The sequence below is a fragment of the Callithrix jacchus genome, chromosome 5, assembly GCF_049354715.1.
Source record: "Callithrix jacchus isolate 240 chromosome 5, calJac240_pri, whole genome shotgun sequence".
Taxonomy (NCBI): Eukaryota; Metazoa; Chordata; class Mammalia; order Primates; family Cebidae; genus Callithrix; species Callithrix jacchus.
This window is the reverse complement of record NC_133506.1, coordinates 89,427,091-89,444,845: the sequence shown is the minus strand read 5'-3', so window position 1 is coordinate 89,444,845 and position 17,755 is coordinate 89,427,091. Positions and strand designations below refer to the sequence as shown.

General features: G+C 44.2%; 1 protein-coding gene across 15 annotated transcripts in view; it reads left to right on the top strand.

The window, feature by feature from the left end:
* TEX2 (testis expressed 2) overlaps positions 1 to 17,755 on the top strand; it is a 107,719-nt gene that overhangs the window by 78,599 nt on the left and 11,365 nt on the right. For all 15 annotated transcript variants that reach the window (XM_008996909.4, XM_078373546.1, XM_008996908.4 and 12 more), the window contains 2 exons: positions 4,657 to 4,756; positions 14,353 to 14,485. In XM_008996909.4, the coding sequence (XP_008995157.1) occupies positions 4,657 to 4,756; positions 14,353 to 14,485 (233 nt within the window). The remainder of the gene's footprint in view (positions 1 to 4,656; positions 4,757 to 14,352; positions 14,486 to 17,755) is intronic.

The following is a 17,755-nucleotide window of genomic DNA, read 5'->3' as shown; positions in this document are numbered from 1 at the left end:
TGTTGACACAAAATTTTTCCTATTATTTCAGAAAGTTCAAGGACTCTAGATTTAAAAACTGTGAGCTATGGTAAAACTAGATTAGAAGGAAAATGTGGACATAGAGGAGCTTGACGTTGATTTCTGTTGTTCCTTTGGGTAAAGAACACAGCTTTCCCTGGCCTCGTCAAGCTCTGGCTGCTGTCTGCGGGCCACTGTCCCTTCTTCCCCAGCTCCTGAGAAGCAGGAGGGAGGGGCTGCCTTCTGAGCCAGAAGAGCTGATTTCAAGGTGGAATTTGGGGCAGAGCATTGGGAGGGCTCTGTTGAAAAGTGTCAGCCTGTTTGTGTTCCTGAGGTAGTTTGAGGATTGAACGTGCTTCTGCTAGCCAGTTCCATAGTGGGAGACAACAAGTAGCAGTGATTCTCTGTTTTGGGAGATGCAGTGTCAGCAGCAAACCTAGAGCTCACTCAGGCTCTCCCCATTTTGCAAATGATGGAGGGCTTGAGTTCCCAGGTCAAGCATATGGGTGGGGCTGGCCGTGCTCTTTTCCCAGAGTCTTATCTCGATCCCTTCCCTAAGCAAGAGGGAACCTTCCCTGAGCAGGAGGGCTGTAGTTTCAGGCAGTGTGCAAAAAGAAAGCAGGGCATACTTGAACTCTAAATGGGATGCTGCTCCCCTGCTACATGCATTCCAAAACCAACTTGAGTCCCGAGTGCTGGTGCGCAACTATAGTCCCAGATACTTGGGTTGCTAAGATGAGAGGATGGTTTGAACCCAGGAGTTCCAGGCTGCAGTGAGCTATGATCACACCACAGAACTCCAGCTTAGGTGACAGAGCAAGATTCTCATCTCTAAAAAGAACAACAACAACCGAAACCAAACTGGATTGAGAGGTCCCACCTTTCTCTCTTGAGCTGGAAGTCCACAGAGCTTCTGCCCTATTTGTGAAGGTGCCCCCCTCGTCCTGGAGAAAGTTGAGGAAAAGTCTGTTTTCATTTTCTCCTGTTGCTTATCATGGAGGCACTTGTAGTTCACAGACTTAAACTTCCTTCTGTTTTTTGAGGTCAGAAGTACTAAAAGGTTAGAATGAAGAAATGTGGCCTAGATCCAGCAGTGCCAGAGTCTAGAGGCAGGCAGTGTGCTCCCTCAGTGTGTTGTTCCCTCCATGCCCTCCCTCCCTTCCTGAGCCACTGTGCTGTGAAGTACCTGCAGACCAGAGGAGACCCAGGTAATGGAATAAACAGGAAGGCAGAAGGACACTACCGAATTTTGAAGCTGTCACCACCCCTACCAAAAGAATTGATTGCCACCAAATATCCAAGTACCCCTGGGAGGAACTAAGTCTTAGACTAATAGTGAGTGGGTATTGGTTAATAGCCAGTAAAGAGCCAAAATGAGGTTAGGGAAGTGGTGCCTAGAGGAGCCTGAGCTTTCCCTGTGACACAGAACTCCCTGATGACCTGGTTTCCCTAGAAGGCCTGATATATGGAGAACTCTTTGCTGGCCTTGCCCTGTGGTCTTGGATTGTCAGCCTTGCACATGATGACTTACATTGTGAAAAAGCAGCAAGCAGCCCTGTGTGTGTATCTGGTGCCCAGTGATGGGTTTAAAATGAGCTAAGTTTCTGCCCCAGTAGTAAGTGTGCTCTTGGCCTTGGCCAGCTGCTCAGATACTGCCCTGTGGCCCTCAGTGGTTATCAGCCTCTTGTGCCTGTGTCAGCAAATGTTGCTGTGATTGCATACAGCTTCCAACTTAGCACCTACCAGCCTGAGAATGTCCCATTCACTTGAATGCCTAGTCTCTAGTTGGGTTTATTCAGGAGGATAAAGAATGTGCTTCTGATTTTCTGTCTCACTGTGGTACCCTTTGGGTGGGAAGAAAAAAATTTCTTGTTGAAAAGAACAGGAGGAATGACCTGAACAGAAGGAGGCTGCTCAAGGGCAGGGATGTGAACCAGGAGGGCAATGTATGTGTGCTGGGGGGTTGGTTATACCTGTTCTAGGGTCTTAGGGTTGAATAGATGGGTGAATAAATAGGTAACCAGGCCCTCTGAACTCTCTTCCCCATTCTGCTTACTAGTAGGTAGAGCCCACCTATCCCTGCCAAGTCCTCTTCAGTCCCCAGTCCCTTTAGCTCCCTCCTTTGTCTCAGGTCCTTCCTTTGTCTTTGCAGCGACCAGAGGGTACAGAATGGCAGGTAGTGGTTGATAGGAAAAGAAGGGACAGTTATGTTCCTGCAGTCTCTGCATTCATTCCTGTGGTTCAGTGTCAGACTGACATTCCCATAGAAACACTGTTGGATATCCAGGCATGGTGGCTCACACCTGTAATCCTGCACTTTGGGAGGCCAAGGTGGAGGAAAATTTGAGCCCAGTAGTTCGAGACCAGACTAGGCAACATAGTGAGACCCTGCCTCTACAAAAAATAAAACATTATCCAGGCATGGTAGTGGCACATGCCTATGGTCCCAGCTACTCAGAAGGTTGAGATGGGAGGATCACTTCACCATAGGAGGTTGTAGCTGCAGTGAGCTATGATTGCACCACTGTACTTTTTCAGGAAAACCTGAAAAAGGTTTTCCAAATATAGCAAACACCAAAACTACACCTTTGAACACTGTCTCTACTCACATTTTGTTCATCATAGACATTATAACCTCTTTAGTGTAACCCTTTCCCACCACAAAAAATCAGAGATGACATTCTGTGACTGGTGAATCCTGAAAGTTTATGTTTCTCTGCAGAGAGACAGCTGAAGGGGTCAAGCCAAGTTAGGTATGAAATCCATGCCTGACTAGATGCTACCTTGTTTTACGTGGAATATTTAGCTTACACTTAATGTTTTTAAAAAACATTAAATGTAAGCTAAATATTTTAAAACTATTCTAATGTTCAGCTGGAAAATACTCCTGAGAATAACTAAGAGAATTCTGGGAGAAAAGAAAGAAGAGGGAGGGACTTGCCAGATTTAAAAGTGTATTATAAAGCTATAGTAGTCAAAGCAGTTTGATACTGGTTGAAAACAGAGTGCTCAGTCCAGACCTCAGTGCAGTGGGAATCTAGTACTTAAAGGTGGCAGAACAGATTAGTAGGGAAAGTGTTAGTTGCTGAATAAGTATGTTGAGATTGCTGACCATTTGGGGAAAAATTAAGCTAGATCCCTAATTTACATCTTACACTAAAATTATGAATGGAATACTTTTAAGAAATACATATACATCCACAAATCCAAGCAGAGAAAATATAGATGAATTAAATCTATAATCTTGAGATGAAGTAGGAATTTTTCAGCAAGATGCCAGTATGTTTATGTTATTTCCTGTAGAATAAATTCCTACAGATAGATTTGGGGTGTGTATTAGTCAAGGTCCCAGGAGGAAGCAGATGGCACACTCAGATAAGTAATCCCTGAGAGAGTTTGCTGAAGGGAAGGTTTATAAAGGTGTGGGCAGACGGAGAAGAACCCACAGGGAGACTGCTGTACTCCGTGCATAGTAGAAGCGGGAGGTGTTACCCTTCCTGGAGCAGCAAAGGCAAGGGGCAGTTTCCAGAACTTGGGCAGGGCAGCTGCGTGGAGAGGTTGCCTATGGTACAAAAGCTATGGCCTTCACTAGATCGATCAGGGGGATAAATGCCTAACAACACTCTTCTCTGTGTGCCTCCCCATCCACTGTCCATTGGTGTATCCCATTGGCCATGCCCAGCCAGAAGCTGGAGGGTAAGAGAAACCATGGGCACAGTTCACACAGACCAATCACTGGTGGGTAGAGAGTAGAGTGTAGATCTGGTGGGGCAAACAGAAAATGTCCTGCATGAGGTCAAAGGATGTGCTGTTTTTCGAGGATTCTCATACACATTTAAGTTTGCCTATCAGAAATGTAGCAATTTATTTATTTTTTTATTGATGCAGAGTCCGGCTCTGTCATCTAGGCTGGAGTGCAGTGGTGCATTCTCGGCTCACTGCAACCTCCACCCCCAGGTTCAAGTGATCCTCCCACCTCAGCCTCCCCAAGTAGCTGGGACTAAAAGTGCACGCCACCATGCCTGGCTAATTTTTGTATTTTTTTGGTAGAGATGGGATTTCACCATGTTAGCCAGGCTGTTCTCAAACTCCTCACCTCAAGTGATGCACCCACCTTGGCCTCCCAAAGTGCTGGGATACAGACATGAGCCACACACCCAGCCTTGTAGCAATTTCTTACTCCCCACTGAGAGTCTGAGAAAGGTCTGTTTCTTCATACTTCAGCAAACTTGGGATACTGTTAACCAGCATGGCTGGCGCCTTCTCCATAGGTGGTCTCGGCTCAAATGCTACTCCTCACAGAAACCCTCCCTGACTTCCTCAGCCAAAACAGCCACCCCCCACCCAGCACATGTTCCCTCTGCCCATTACTTGCCTGATGTTCTTTGCAGCACTAATCACTCTCTGGAAGTGTATTGTCTATGTATTTACCTGTTTCTGCCTTTCTAGTATAAACCCCATGAGAGCCAGGCCTTGGCCTGACCTCTTCATGGCTCTGTCTGGAGTACGAAGCCTAGTACATGATGTGTGCACATTTGGTTAAATAAATGATGTGCCCCCAAAACCATGCCACCATCCTCTCCGGAAGCATGTTGACTTCAAACAGCATGTTTTGTAGGTTGCTCATGGGTCTCACTCATTGTTTGTTTCTTCCAGCTCCCCTACTTTATGAATGAGCTCACGCTGACGGAACTTGACATGGGCGTGGCTGTGCCAAAAATCCTCCAGGCCTTCAAGCCTTACGTTGATCACCAAGGTAACTCCTAACTGACTGTTCTATGAGTGTTAAATATACCCTTTGCTGCAGATTCAGTACCATGATGGCTTTGTGTTTGGAGGGTGTTGAGGACTTTTTAAGTAATCTGTTTCATGTTGAGTGTCTTTTTGTTCTTAACATCATAGCCTTAAAACTATGGGGGCCCATGCCTGTAATCCCAGCACTTTGGGAGGCCCAGGCAGGTGGATCACCTGAGGTCAAGGGTTTAAGACCAGCCTGACCAGCATGGCGAAACCCTGTCTCTACTGAAAAAGTACAAAAATTAGCCAGTTATGGTGGTGGGCGCCTGTAATCCCAGCTACTCCGGAGGGTGAGGCAGGAGAATCACTTGAACCCAGGAGGCAGAGGTTGCAGTAAACCGAGATCATGCCACTGTGCTCCAGCCTGCACACCAACAGTGAGACTATCTCAAAAAAAAAAAAAAAGACTGATTTAGAATAGATCCAAGATCCCAGTCCTATGTCTTTTAGTCTCTTGGTTATATAGGGCCTCCTCCAGCCCAAGAATGCCCACATGCCAGCTGATGGGGCCTGTGCTTTTGTGGGGGTTGCAGCCCTTGCCAGAGCATGAGCAGTGACTGGATTTCATTTGCACTCACTTCTCATGGGCCTCACAGGTACAACTGCCCCAGCCCCAGCCCCAGCCCCAGCCCCTTGCCCGGAGCTGCCTCTCCTTGCATGTATTCACATCCTTACCTCCCCTCACTTGTAGGTTGCAGATTTTTTGACCTTCATGTCTTCTGTCTTTATGTTTCTTGCTACTCTTAGCAGGTGCTCAGTACATGTTTGAGAAATGAAGACATACAGTATATTCAAAGGCAATATTTTGAGAGTAGGGCTCCCTGCTGGAGGAATGTTCTCATATTTGAGTTTTAAAACATGTTACTAACACATTATTTATGTCTGCTTTTGTGGTTGGGGGTTAAAGAGTTGATCAGATTGTAGAGAGAGTTTATATAAAATAATGATGTAAAGATTTGTATCTCTTATGGCACGTAAACCATAAATATGGTTTTAAAAGGATCTTGATGGGGAAAATTTAGCACACAGGAGTTTGTTTTAAAAAAAAAAAAAAAAAAAGGAATGAGCCAGGTACGCCAGAATAGCCCATTAGCATGCAGAGAGAATTTTCACTGACGTTTTTACTTGCCAAGTGAGCCTCTTTCCACTTAAACCATATTTACATTTTTCCTAAAATGGCTTAGGAATGAGGTAGAAGAAAAAATAATTACAGCTTTTCAAGAGAGTGATAGTTGTTTTGAAGTAAATGTTTTATAAAATTTGTAGAGTATGGAAGCTATTTTTCTCTCTGGCTATTATCAGATGGCTCTTGAATCGTGTTTAGTGAAATCCATTTTTCTGCTATTGTCTACATTTGATGTAATATGAAGAGATTTTTCTAGCACTGTAGTTAGCAGCTCTAGTGTATCTCTCCAGCAATATTTCAGCTGACAGCCCATTTTAGCATCACATCAATTTCAGAGAAAGGTAGACCAGAGTAGTATTTGCACATCCAGGGAAGTCCATCTAATTCCTGTATGTTGAGATCACCTGTAACCCCTCAATTATGTCTACACCTTGATGAATCTGGGTGTTTCTAGGTTTGGTAATTTCTGGTTCACTGACAGTAAAAGTAGAAAATATTTCAATTTTTGGTAAATGGCTCAACTAGAGTGTTTTTAACCCCATGCAAAATTATAAAAGATGCATTGGCTGAGCACAGTGGCTCACACCTGTAATCCCAGCACTTTGGGAGGCCAAGGCATGTGGACCACTTGAGGCCAGGAGTTTGAGACCAGCCTGGCCAACATGGTGAAAACCCATCCCTACTAAAAATGCAAAAATCAGCCAGGCACAGTAGCATGTACTTGTAATCCTAGCTACTCAGGAGGCTGAGGCCTGGGCAACAGAGCAAGATCCTGTCTTAAAAAAAAAAAAAGAAAAAATGCATTATCTAATTATTTATGTGTTCACTGCAGAGCTAGCATCTTCACTCTTATCAGTGTACGTCTACCTTTCTTCCTGTAACTCAGGTGGCCTCTCTATTTGTTTTTGCTCTTTGCCTCTTTAGAAATGTGTAACAAGCTGGTGAATGATCAGCTAACACAAACCTCATGAGAGGCTTAAAGTAATAAGTGTACATGCTGTATTTTCTAATGTGTTAGCAGTCTCTTATCTCAGGACTGTCCTTTGCTGAATTTGTAGCTATTTCCAAGAAGAGGGGAGCAGGGCCACAACAGGGTTTTGCAGCATCTAAAAAGTTCCCCTGTGGCTTTGAACTCTGTGGACTCTCAGGGAAACTTTGGTCAGACTTTGAGTAAAATTCAACAAACACCTAAGTGTCAAATTTCTTAACTGTTCTTCTGAAGCAGGAGCTGTGGTGAGACATTTCACTATTAGATCAAAACTTTGCCAGTTTTTAGTCCATTTGAGCCTATTTAACTCCTTTGAGGGTACATTTTTAGAGATTTACCTGCCTGTGTAACAAGGGAGAAAATGGTATTAAAGAAAGAAACAATTAAGACATAAAGCCACTGAGGTTTTCAAAGTTTGATCGAATCAGGTTTTCCCAAGTCTGCAAATGATGCATTTATGATGATAAGTCAGAAATGACCATGAAGGGAATAAATAAGCATTTTGATTCCAGTGCTCTAAGGGGGAATCTTGCCTTTTAGTTAAATTTGAATCTGGTGACAAGCAAACTGACTCTGAAAAGCAGAGCTCACCTTCCAGGGAAATGTTACCCAGGTGAAGGAGGCCTGAACAGCTCCAAGGATCACCACCTCTTAAGGGATCCCCTCACATTCTTTTCTAAAATCTTTCCTGGCTTGTGCATGTTTGTTGGAGGCCCGTGCTCAGAAAGGATATTCCGGCCACTGCTGGTTGGATTATTCCATCCTGGGGATGCTCTTCTTGAGGCAACAGACAGCACTGGTTTTGAGCACCAGCTCTGGACCCTAACTGCCTGGTCCATAGCTCCATGACCTCAAGCAAGCCTCTGAACCTCTTTACTTCCTCATCTCTCAAATAGGGATTTTTTTTTAAAGATGGAATTTCACTCTTGTTACCCAGGCTAGAGTGCAGTGGTGCAATCTCAGCTCACTGCAACCTCTGCCTCCTGGGTTCAAGTGATTCTCCTGTTTCAGCCTCCCAAGTAGCTGGGATTACACCATGACCGGCTAATTTTTATATTTTTAGTAGATAGGGGCTTTCACTGTTGACCAAGCTGGTCTTGAACTCCTGACCTCAGGTGATCTGCCCACCTCAGCCTCCCAAAGTGCTGGGATTACAGGCAGGAGCCAATGTGCCTGGCTCAAATAGGGATTCTTACAGCACCTACTTCATAGGTTTGTCATGAGGATTAAATGAGTCAATACAAAAAAGGCATCAAAACAGCATCTGGAACAACAAGGCGCTCTTTGAGTGCCCACTAAGGATGGCTAGTATCATGACTGCCTGGATGCTGCTGTTAGAGCATTTAGCATGGAGGTGGCCATAGTGTCCAGTTGACCATCCTACAGATCAAAGCCAGCAGATCCTATCAGGACAAACAAAGAAAAATGCTATTCTCCCCTTTCATGACCTTGCTGCTATAAGAAGTAAAGTCTGTGGTTCTTCTGAATGAAATGACACGTGATGGCCATGTTAGCTTGTCCCTGTTCCAACACATGCAACCTGTCTCAAGTGAAGTGAATGAGGTTAAATGACCACCTTTCCCAGAGCACCCTCACTTCACACCAAAGGCAGATAGCTGGACAGTGGACAAGCTCTGTCTCTTAGAAATTGGCTGTGCTCCTCCTGCCTCAGCTCTGTGCCTCCCCACTCCACACACACCCTGGAACTAGCCCCTCCACCTGTGGGCTATATATGAGTCTCCTTTCTTTCCTTTAGGCCACACAGCAAGGCCCAGAAACCTGTGTCTATTACCCTTCCCTGACCAGACTGGCCTCCTCTACCCAGCCTTCATCCCTACCCGCTTCCAGGGCCTGCCACTCAGCCAAACTCTTTCCAGTCATTTTATTAATTCCATTAATAAATAGTGTAGTGTTTGTTCATTCATTCATTCGACAAATACTCATTGTGGAGAAAATGGAAATATTTAGGAAAGGTAAAAAAGAAAATATTACTCATCCCACAATTCAGAGATAACTAGGGTTACCTTTTTAGTACATTTTTGGTATATTCTCTTCAAATCCTTTTTCTTATGGCTAAAAGTTTAGAAAACATAACTCATTTTGCAAACCCTTGAAGAACTGGGCAGACTTGAAAGGGCAGTCGCATTGCCTCACTCCACCCAGCCATAGCCCAGAGAGCAGTGACTTGCCTGGGGTCAGCAGCAGCCTCACACTTCCAACCTGTTCCAGGAGTCTAGGCCCCGTCAGAGGCTGGTCATGAGCATTGGCTCTACAGCCAGTTCACCTGTGTTTGGGCCCTGCTCGTACACCATTTAGCAGTACAACTGTGGGGAAGCCACTAACCACTCTATTCCTCATCCTTCAAGTGCTGATGGCAGTGCTGCCTGCCTTATTCAGGTATAGTAGAGATGCAGTGTTCTGTGTAAAGCACTCAGTATGTGGCATGTAGTCAGCATTAGTGTTAGCTTCTGCTCTCCGGCCACTTTGTTAGTATTAATAAAATCATCCTGAAGAGGTTGGGTGAGGCCGCTTCTGTCAGCAGGTTTTCATCTTCTATGCCTGGGACTAGTGGTTTCGGAGCAGGGGACCACAGGTGTCTCAGTCTGTCTCCAGAGCTACCCTTAGTCATCTGCACTGATGTCCCAGACCTTAACCTACATGCCTGGTGCCTTCACATTCAGTGTTGGAACTGATGCTACTTTGCCACCTGAGTAATTAGAAAAAACCAGAGCCAGAGTCAGTCATGACTTGCCCACCCCTCCTGCCACACCCACTTCAAGAGTGAAATTAGAAGGCAGCTGCGGCCACTGGGGCTGCCTACTCCTGAGTGCAAAGGCAGGGTCATACTCTAGTGCATGGGGCTGATAGGAGTAGCTCTGGCCAGATTGTGCTGCGGGAAGAAAAACACTTAGTGTGCAAAGGGGAAGTCATACGTCTTGTGGAACGTGGGTGGGGTGGGAGACAGGGGACCCTGATTTGCAGCTTGTCAACCTTGAAGGGGTGGAACACTATTTCAGAGGACAGTTATAGGTAGACAAAGCTAAAAATGATGTCCGTCATCAAAGACACATCCACACACAAGGAATTGCTAATTTTCTGTAGTATCTGAATGAACAATGTGGCACCAGTCTGTTTGCCAGGAGTGCAACAGTTACTGGTGTGTTTGTCCCAGAAATGAATACTGTCAACATCTGTTCTTGATAATATGTTATCAAATGTTCCATTTTAAGAAATTTTGTTCTTTGGATGCCACGTGTTGACTTTCAGAGTGAAATCAGCTATTAATAGTTACAGGTAGAGGGAAATGGAGGAGAAAATAATGTGAGGACCAAGATCAGGTGTGCAGGGTTTTGGTTCCCTTAACTACTTCCTAGCACCAGGTGTCCTGTCAAGCCTACTCCAGTGATACAGATGCCTAAATAGTAATGAAACAGTGAACCACTGTGTGAGATTATTAGATTCATGGGAGGGCTGAGGCCATGGGGTCTGTTAACTAGAAAACCAAGCCGAAGGCAGAAGAACCTCTTGCGATTGTGGCCGCCCCCTGTCTGTGAGGACATGTGCCAAGGCAGGTTGTGATATCATGTGGCATCATGGTCTGAGCTGCACCAGCTGTCCTAGGCCACTTTTACTTTTCTTCAAACATACACTTCCTAAGGGCAGGGGTCCATCTCTGTTTTTGGCTCTAATATCATGCATTAGGAATGCATACACACTTTTTGGTGGAATAAGCTGTCATTTTTGCCATAGTGTCTCTGTGTAGTGGTGGTGTTGGTCATTGATCCTGCCCCTATAAAGGTAAAGAGTGGAAAAACAGCTTCTGAGCTCTTTGCAGGTCCTTGTACACAGACTAAGTCTTATTTCATTGTCACTAGTGTTGCTGTATGAAGTGCCAGGTTTGTTTGTTTTTTTTTCTTTTTTGGGGGGCAGAGGCTGGAGTGCAGTAGGGTGATCATGGCTCACTGCAACCTCCGCTTCCTGGGCTCAAGCCATTCTCCCTCAGCATCCCAAGCAGCTGGGACTACAGGTGCGCACCACCATGCCTAGCTGATTTGTGTATTTTTAGTAGAGACGGGGTTTCACCATATTGGCCAGGCTGGTCTCGTACTCCTGGCCTCAAGTGATCTGCCTGCCTTGGCCTTCCAAAAGTGCTGGGATTACAGGCGCGAACTACTGTACCCAGCCTGAAGTGGCAGTTTTATAGGGGCTCATTAATAATCAGTGCCACTTGTTACCACTGGATAACTCTCAACATGAGGACCCCTTAATGTGGAAGAGACCCTCTTAAAGGGGGCGTGCCTCCAGCCCCCTTTCCCAGAGAACTTCTCAGGACTGCCTGCCTTACTCCTATTTAAAGGCATCAAAAATTGTCCTGCTCCTCAATTTCTGGTTTTGTTCTTGAGTACCAGCCAGGCACATGGTTATAGAAAGTATTTCCAGTGAAATGCCTACACCCAAATCTTACCATTTGTCCAGAGTACAAAAGAAAAGGCCCTGTAACTGCTTTCCTCTAGATTAAGTAGCATTTAGCTGGGTGAGAGTGGAAGATGCTGCTCGTGGAGCAAGTGTGTCCCCATGTTAACATTGTTGCCACATTAGTCCCCAAGGGGAAGACAACCCTCTAGTCACTGTTAATTTCATCTTTCAGTCTTGCAAAGCAGGGGTCTCCTGACTCACCTGTCACGTAACCAGTTGGTCTTTGCTCCAAGTTTTGGGAGTTGCCCGTGCTCCCAGGTTTTCAGGTCACCTTCTGCCTGCTGAATCATTAATACAAAAGCAAATTTTTCTTTACATTTAATGCTAAAATAGTATTGTTACCCTCATCTGAATGCAAGCACATCATATTAGAGTCATTTGTTGGAATGTTTATTTACCATTCATGTCTGCTTTTAAAAGTTCTTAAACCATTCCCAGTCCTGATGCAATGGCTCACACCTACCAAAGTAATCCCAGCATTTTGGGAGGCCAAGGCGGGTGGATCACTTGAGCTCAGGAGTTTGAAATCAGCCTGGGCAACATGGCAAAACCCTGTTTCTACCAAAAATAAATGTACACACACACACACACACACACACACACACACACACACACACACTAACCGGGCATGGTGGTGCATACCTGTGGTCCCAGCTACTTGGGAGACTGGTGGGGGGATCACTTGAGACTGGGAGGTGGAGGTTGTAGTGAGCTAAGATCGTACCAGGTAGCACTCTAGCCTGGGTAAGAGGGAGACTCCATCTCAGGGAAGAAAAAAGTTCTTAAACCATCCTTGACTCCTTCATATTTTTATGAGGGCTGAGCAGGGCCCTGTGGATGGGTCTCATGAGGCATCTTCAGTGTTTAAAACAGACTGCTCCCCCAGGCAGAGGCTCTGTCAGATGCCCAAGCCTCATCCTCAGATACCAGGCTCTGTGGCTGCTCAGTGCAGCCTCTTTCCTGACAACAGCAGCAAGGGAGGCTGGAGCAAGAAGTAAGGGTGGGCTGGTAAAGGCAGAAAAAGGGAGGCTGCCTAGTCAGACTGTGTCAGGCGCCAGGGTATACATAGTCCTCCCTGGAAGGAGCTGTATAGGTCTCCTTGGTGCAGATGAAGGGGCTGATGACAGAAATAAAGAAACTTCCAGTGAAATACAAGCCCCAATCTATGTGACTGGGCTTTTTGCTCTTCCTTGGCCTTTCCCGTGGCTCCCTGCTCCTGACAGGGACATTGGACCACACATCATTGGGTGGAATGTCCCTGTGACTGCGGCATGAGCCAGCAGTTTACTAATCCTAAATCCGCATCTCTTCATCTAAAAAACAGGCTAGCAAAACCTTCTATTTTGTAAGAAGCAAAATTCTGGTGCCTTTAATATGTCAATTTTCAAAGGCAACGCATACTATTAATATTTATTGGAAGCTTGACTACAATTTTCAAAAGAAATGATTATGTTTGGTTGTATATGGTAACCAGGTAGTTTGAATCTATTCTCAAAGTTGGAAATACTATACAGTAATAAATATCTTCTTTATTGTTGTTTTTTTACATTGAGTTTAAAATCTATTAATATTGGCCTTTTGCTCTAATCCCCTTTCTACTGAAGTGATTAAAAATTAAATGTATTTATTAAAGCAGATATACCCCTTATTTCCAGTAATAGTACCTTTGAAGAGCAAGCTAATTATTTTTAACTGCTTAATGTAAATAAGAAATACAGCAGTTTTGTGAGTATTGCCGTAAAGAAGATAATCACAATTGATCTCCATACCACTTAATTAAACCTGGTCATTCATGGAAAATAATTACCTTCCATTATGGTAAGAAGAATTTGGTGAAAACAGAATGGAAATCATCCTGCTTTTAGTGAGGAATGACATCATTAGTGCTGCTTGGGGTTAAGCAGTGCTTTTATCTGTGGTGGTAGCCATGTAGGGGATGGGCTGTTTACTGTAATTGCTTGAAAATGATGCTGTGTGTGAACAACGGTTTTAGATTAATTTCCTGCTTCCTTTTAGATGTTGTCATTTGTTTTATGAGGATCTATAAAAGTTTATTAACATTGAAACACCCACTTAAAGGGTCTCATTTTGATAGAAAGTCCATGCGGTCTTCTGGAGCCCCAAATCTGAAAAATCACAGAAAACTATTTGCCAAATCATAGAATCCTCAAGTAGAAGAGAGTTGTGAGATACATCCTGTTTGCATTTTAAACCACTGGTCAGCGGTCATCCCAGTCAAATTCCATGAAGCTATAAGCCTTTTAGATATGATCTCATTGGCATAGTATCTTTCCTAAGGAGCTCATTTTTAGACTAAGGTACAAAGTGATTACCCACTTTTATCTGGATAATCCTAGGAATTGAAAGTTAATTCTTTGGTTTCCATTAGTGGATAGTTTCCAGAAAGAAAAGTCCTAAACGTTTTTCTCACTCTTCCTATTAAATCTGGGCCGTTTTCTGTGTCCCACTCCCAAAACTGGAGGATTTTAAGAAAGACAGTGGTTCTTGAACAACCCAGCTTACAGTGAAATCTTCACACTTCCCTTCTGCCTCGTAACTGGCTGGGCATCATCAGTATGTCTTGTCCTGGCTTTGCCATGGGTCAAGCCATTCGCTTATGCTGGGCATATGTTTTCTCACTAAATACAAGGAAATTTTAGAAGCCAGAAGATGGGGAGCCTTCCAGTACTGACGTGTGCACTGAATTCCCCAGGACCATGTTAATAGGTCCCAAGATACTGCCTGTTTACCAGGGGCTCGATCAGTTCCACGACCTTTTCTCATGTGCGTCGATGGCATAATGTGCTCTCAGTCATCTTCTTACCTGTATTAGTAGACAGACAATACGTGGACTTTCGGTATGGTGCCTATTTAGATATTTTTAAATGTAAGTTTTTATACTCTCATTTATAGTCATGTGTTTTTTTGGGAAAAAAAAAATTCTGTTTTTTCACCATTTCTCCAGGACTCTGGATCGATTTGGAAATGTCCTACAATGGGTCTTTTCTGATGACTCTCGAGACCAAAATGAATTTGACCAAACTAGGTAAAGAGCCTCTTGTTGAAGCCCTGAAGGTTGGAGAAATTGGCAAAGAAGGGTAAGGGGCTGTATACAAATTCACTACTTTAATCCTGGGGGACCAACCTCTCCCTCAGCCTTTGAGAAGCAAGTTTGATGTGTAGTGGCCCCTGGATGTTACGTGAGCTTCTGTGTAAGTGCTCCTGGACCAGAACGTTTCAGGGAATAGTTTCCTAGTCTCATCCCCTTTGGCCTGTGAGTTCCCAACCCAGCTTAGCTGTGACAGCGCCTTTGACCACTGTGCTGGCAGTGGTAGACATGAAATTGATTACCGAGAAAGCATCACTGACTTAGACAAGCAGGGCAGACTCATCCGAGCAATAAAATGATCCTCGAATAGAATCATTAAGATCCTTCTTAAGCTTCTGGTTATAAACAGTAATATGTGGAGCAGGCTGAATTTACCTGCTTTAATCACAAAGTCAGAATTATTTATAATTAAACGGTTGATTTTGTAGCACAGAGGGTGCTCCTAAAGTGTTTTGAGAAGTATTTTCCCTAAATAATACAATATTGTTTTGCCTAGTAAATTCTTCTCTTTGTAGATAGTGCATCTGCTGCCCGGGGTTTGTCTGATTTAGTAAATATTCCAAAATTGTGAGCTAATTAATGAAGCTGAATTTTTTCTCTCTTAAATGCCTAGAATAGATAAGCTGGAACTTCTACATCCTACTCTCCTTAAAAATGACTGCTCTGATTATACATTTATTAGATTATTGTTTTTACCAAATTAAAAATGCTTACTAGAGGCTGCTTCTCACATCTTTAGCCCTTTGCATGGAATCAACAATATGCCACAAGGAGCCACCTCCTTGGGGTCTAAATATAAGATACTGGCTCTTAGACTTTTGCTTGGTTTGGTACTGACCTAATGCTTTTATTCATGCTTGTGGTAACTGCAGATTGGGGGAGTTAGGTTATACATTGGAGAATATTCTTTTACTTATTCTGATTTATTCAAGTTACTTAATGAAATGTTTCTATTTTAATAATTGGAGAATTTTACCAGCTATATGCAATCTAACCTGTGTCTGTGCTGTTTTCCTTTCATTTTTCTATTTGTTAAAATATGTTTGCATTCGGCAATCTGTGGATTTATATTTTCTGGTGAGTGTGGTATTTATCAACTCTCCATATAGCATTTCATACCCTGTAACTTCTGAGTCTTTTTCAGTCCCTTGTGAAGCCATGAGGAAGCCTGTCTTTTCATCACTTTCTTGGACATAAAGGCACAGTCCATGAGCCTGAGAGAACCAAGATCAAGAGTAGTTAAGTGGCTTTCCTGACAGGCAAAATCTTATAGACTTCCCCAATTTGAATTGCTGGAATCCTGATCTAGTCAGACTCAACTCCTGGTCCTGCCGTCCCCACCCCACCCCATCCCCACGCATAGCTGAGCACAGTAAATCCAGCTCATGACTACAGAATTGTAGAACCAGCTGCCTAGAAAATGAAGCACCTGAGGCTGAAGCAGTCTTGAAAATGAGATCTAACAAAAAGGGAGTGTGGCAGAGCAACCTTGGGCAGATGCATTTGTGCAAGGAGTCCTTTCTAGAAACAGCCCCATGTTGGCACAGAGGCGCAGGGACTCCATTGCAAAGGGAATGGCACCAGGGGCTGTGGCAACCAGGCAGTTCCCTGAGGTGCTTGCCACATAGGCATTTACATTCACTGGTATTCATGCAGCCATCGTGGCTCAGTTTCAAGTTCATAATCTCTGGCCCATCAGAAGATGGACGTGTTTCTGGAAAGCTATGCTTCTCTAGACTGAGTGAAAAAAAAATCCTCTGCTTTAGGAATGTGATGGTATTGTTTCACTTATATTTCTAAAGTACTATTTTTTTCTAGAAGAATCTGTTATAAAATATTTTGCTTCTTCCTATGAGGGTGTTAAATTATATGTTGATGTGTAATGGCTGTCATTTGGTTTTAAAAGCAAGGAAGAATACACTCCAGAAGCACTTTATTTGGGAGAAAAAATGGACCCTGACTGCCTTTTTTCAGAAAAGACCCTTTTGGGAATCTGAGAGCACTGGTCCTTCTTCCAGAAAATGCTTCCACATGCACTGTTTGGCTCACAGTTTCTAGGAGCATTGGGAGCCTTTGAAAGCCCATCCATGGTTAAGAACCTAATCTCAGGAGGGATTCCAGAATCCACTATACATGCTCAGTCAGGAGCGTTTATGGAATCACCATGAGGCTTAGTAGCAGAAGAGGGACAAGAGTCAGTATAGGCAATAGCTATTTGAAGCGTGTGATCTTTGGAACTGACATCTTCCTTAATATTAAACCTCCAAAGTGCAGAATGTCTGAAGAATTGGCCAGCGGGAGCCCTTTCCTCCAGGCCCTGGCTGCCTGTCCAGGGCCTCACTCCACGTCAGGGTCTGCTCCCTGGTGTCCTGCCTGGCAGGGCCTCAGCTTCATCTCACTGCTTTTTTTCAGTTCCAGTTCAAGTGTGCAAATGACTGTGCTCTTGCAGAGTCTCTGAGGAGATGCTGCTCAACATGTGAGAAGTCCTTACTGGTAGGAAATTTGCTCACCTTAGCACCCTGAGGGTGAGACTGAGAGATTGAAACCTGGCATTGCTTCGCCCTAGCAAAGTCTCTTCCCTTTGAAATGTGTGTCCGCTGAATTTTTGTGGGCATTTTTCCTTTAGTCTTTTAATTTCCTAAATAGTCTTTAGGTAACATAACTTTTGGGCAGTATGGCACTCAGATGGAATTGAGATAGTGAGCTGAGCCACCTCTGCTTTAGGAACTGCCCTGCAGAAGGCCAGAATGAGTTAGTAAAGGGAGTGCTCTGCCTCTTGGGTGGCCTTTAAATGAAGAATGGCATGGGAGTGGAGTGTTTCCTCTAAGGCACTTGGCCTCTTCCTGCTCGACCACTGCAGTCTGAGCCCTTTTTACAAGTCCCCAAATCAGAAGATGGCCTCATCTGACCTCTGTCAGGTCACTAGTCCACATCTACCTGAAACCATCCCTCTGTCCCCAGGCCCCCTGGTGTTCTGGGCACTGAGTGCCTTCAGTTTACACTGTGACTCGGTCTAGTTTGTATGTATGCACATGTGTTCCTGGGGCAGGTGTATGGAACTGATTTTCTCAAAAGAAAATTAATGCATTCTTGAGTGTGGTCCCACCAAAGCAAACATCTCACAGGGCTTCTTAATCTAATTATGCATTTTTCATTTAAAGCATTTTTTCAGCTTCTTTTCAGAATTGCCTCCAGAGTCTGTGACTTTTTTTTTTTTTTTTTGGAGATGGAGTTTCGCTCTTGTTGCCCAAGCTGGAGT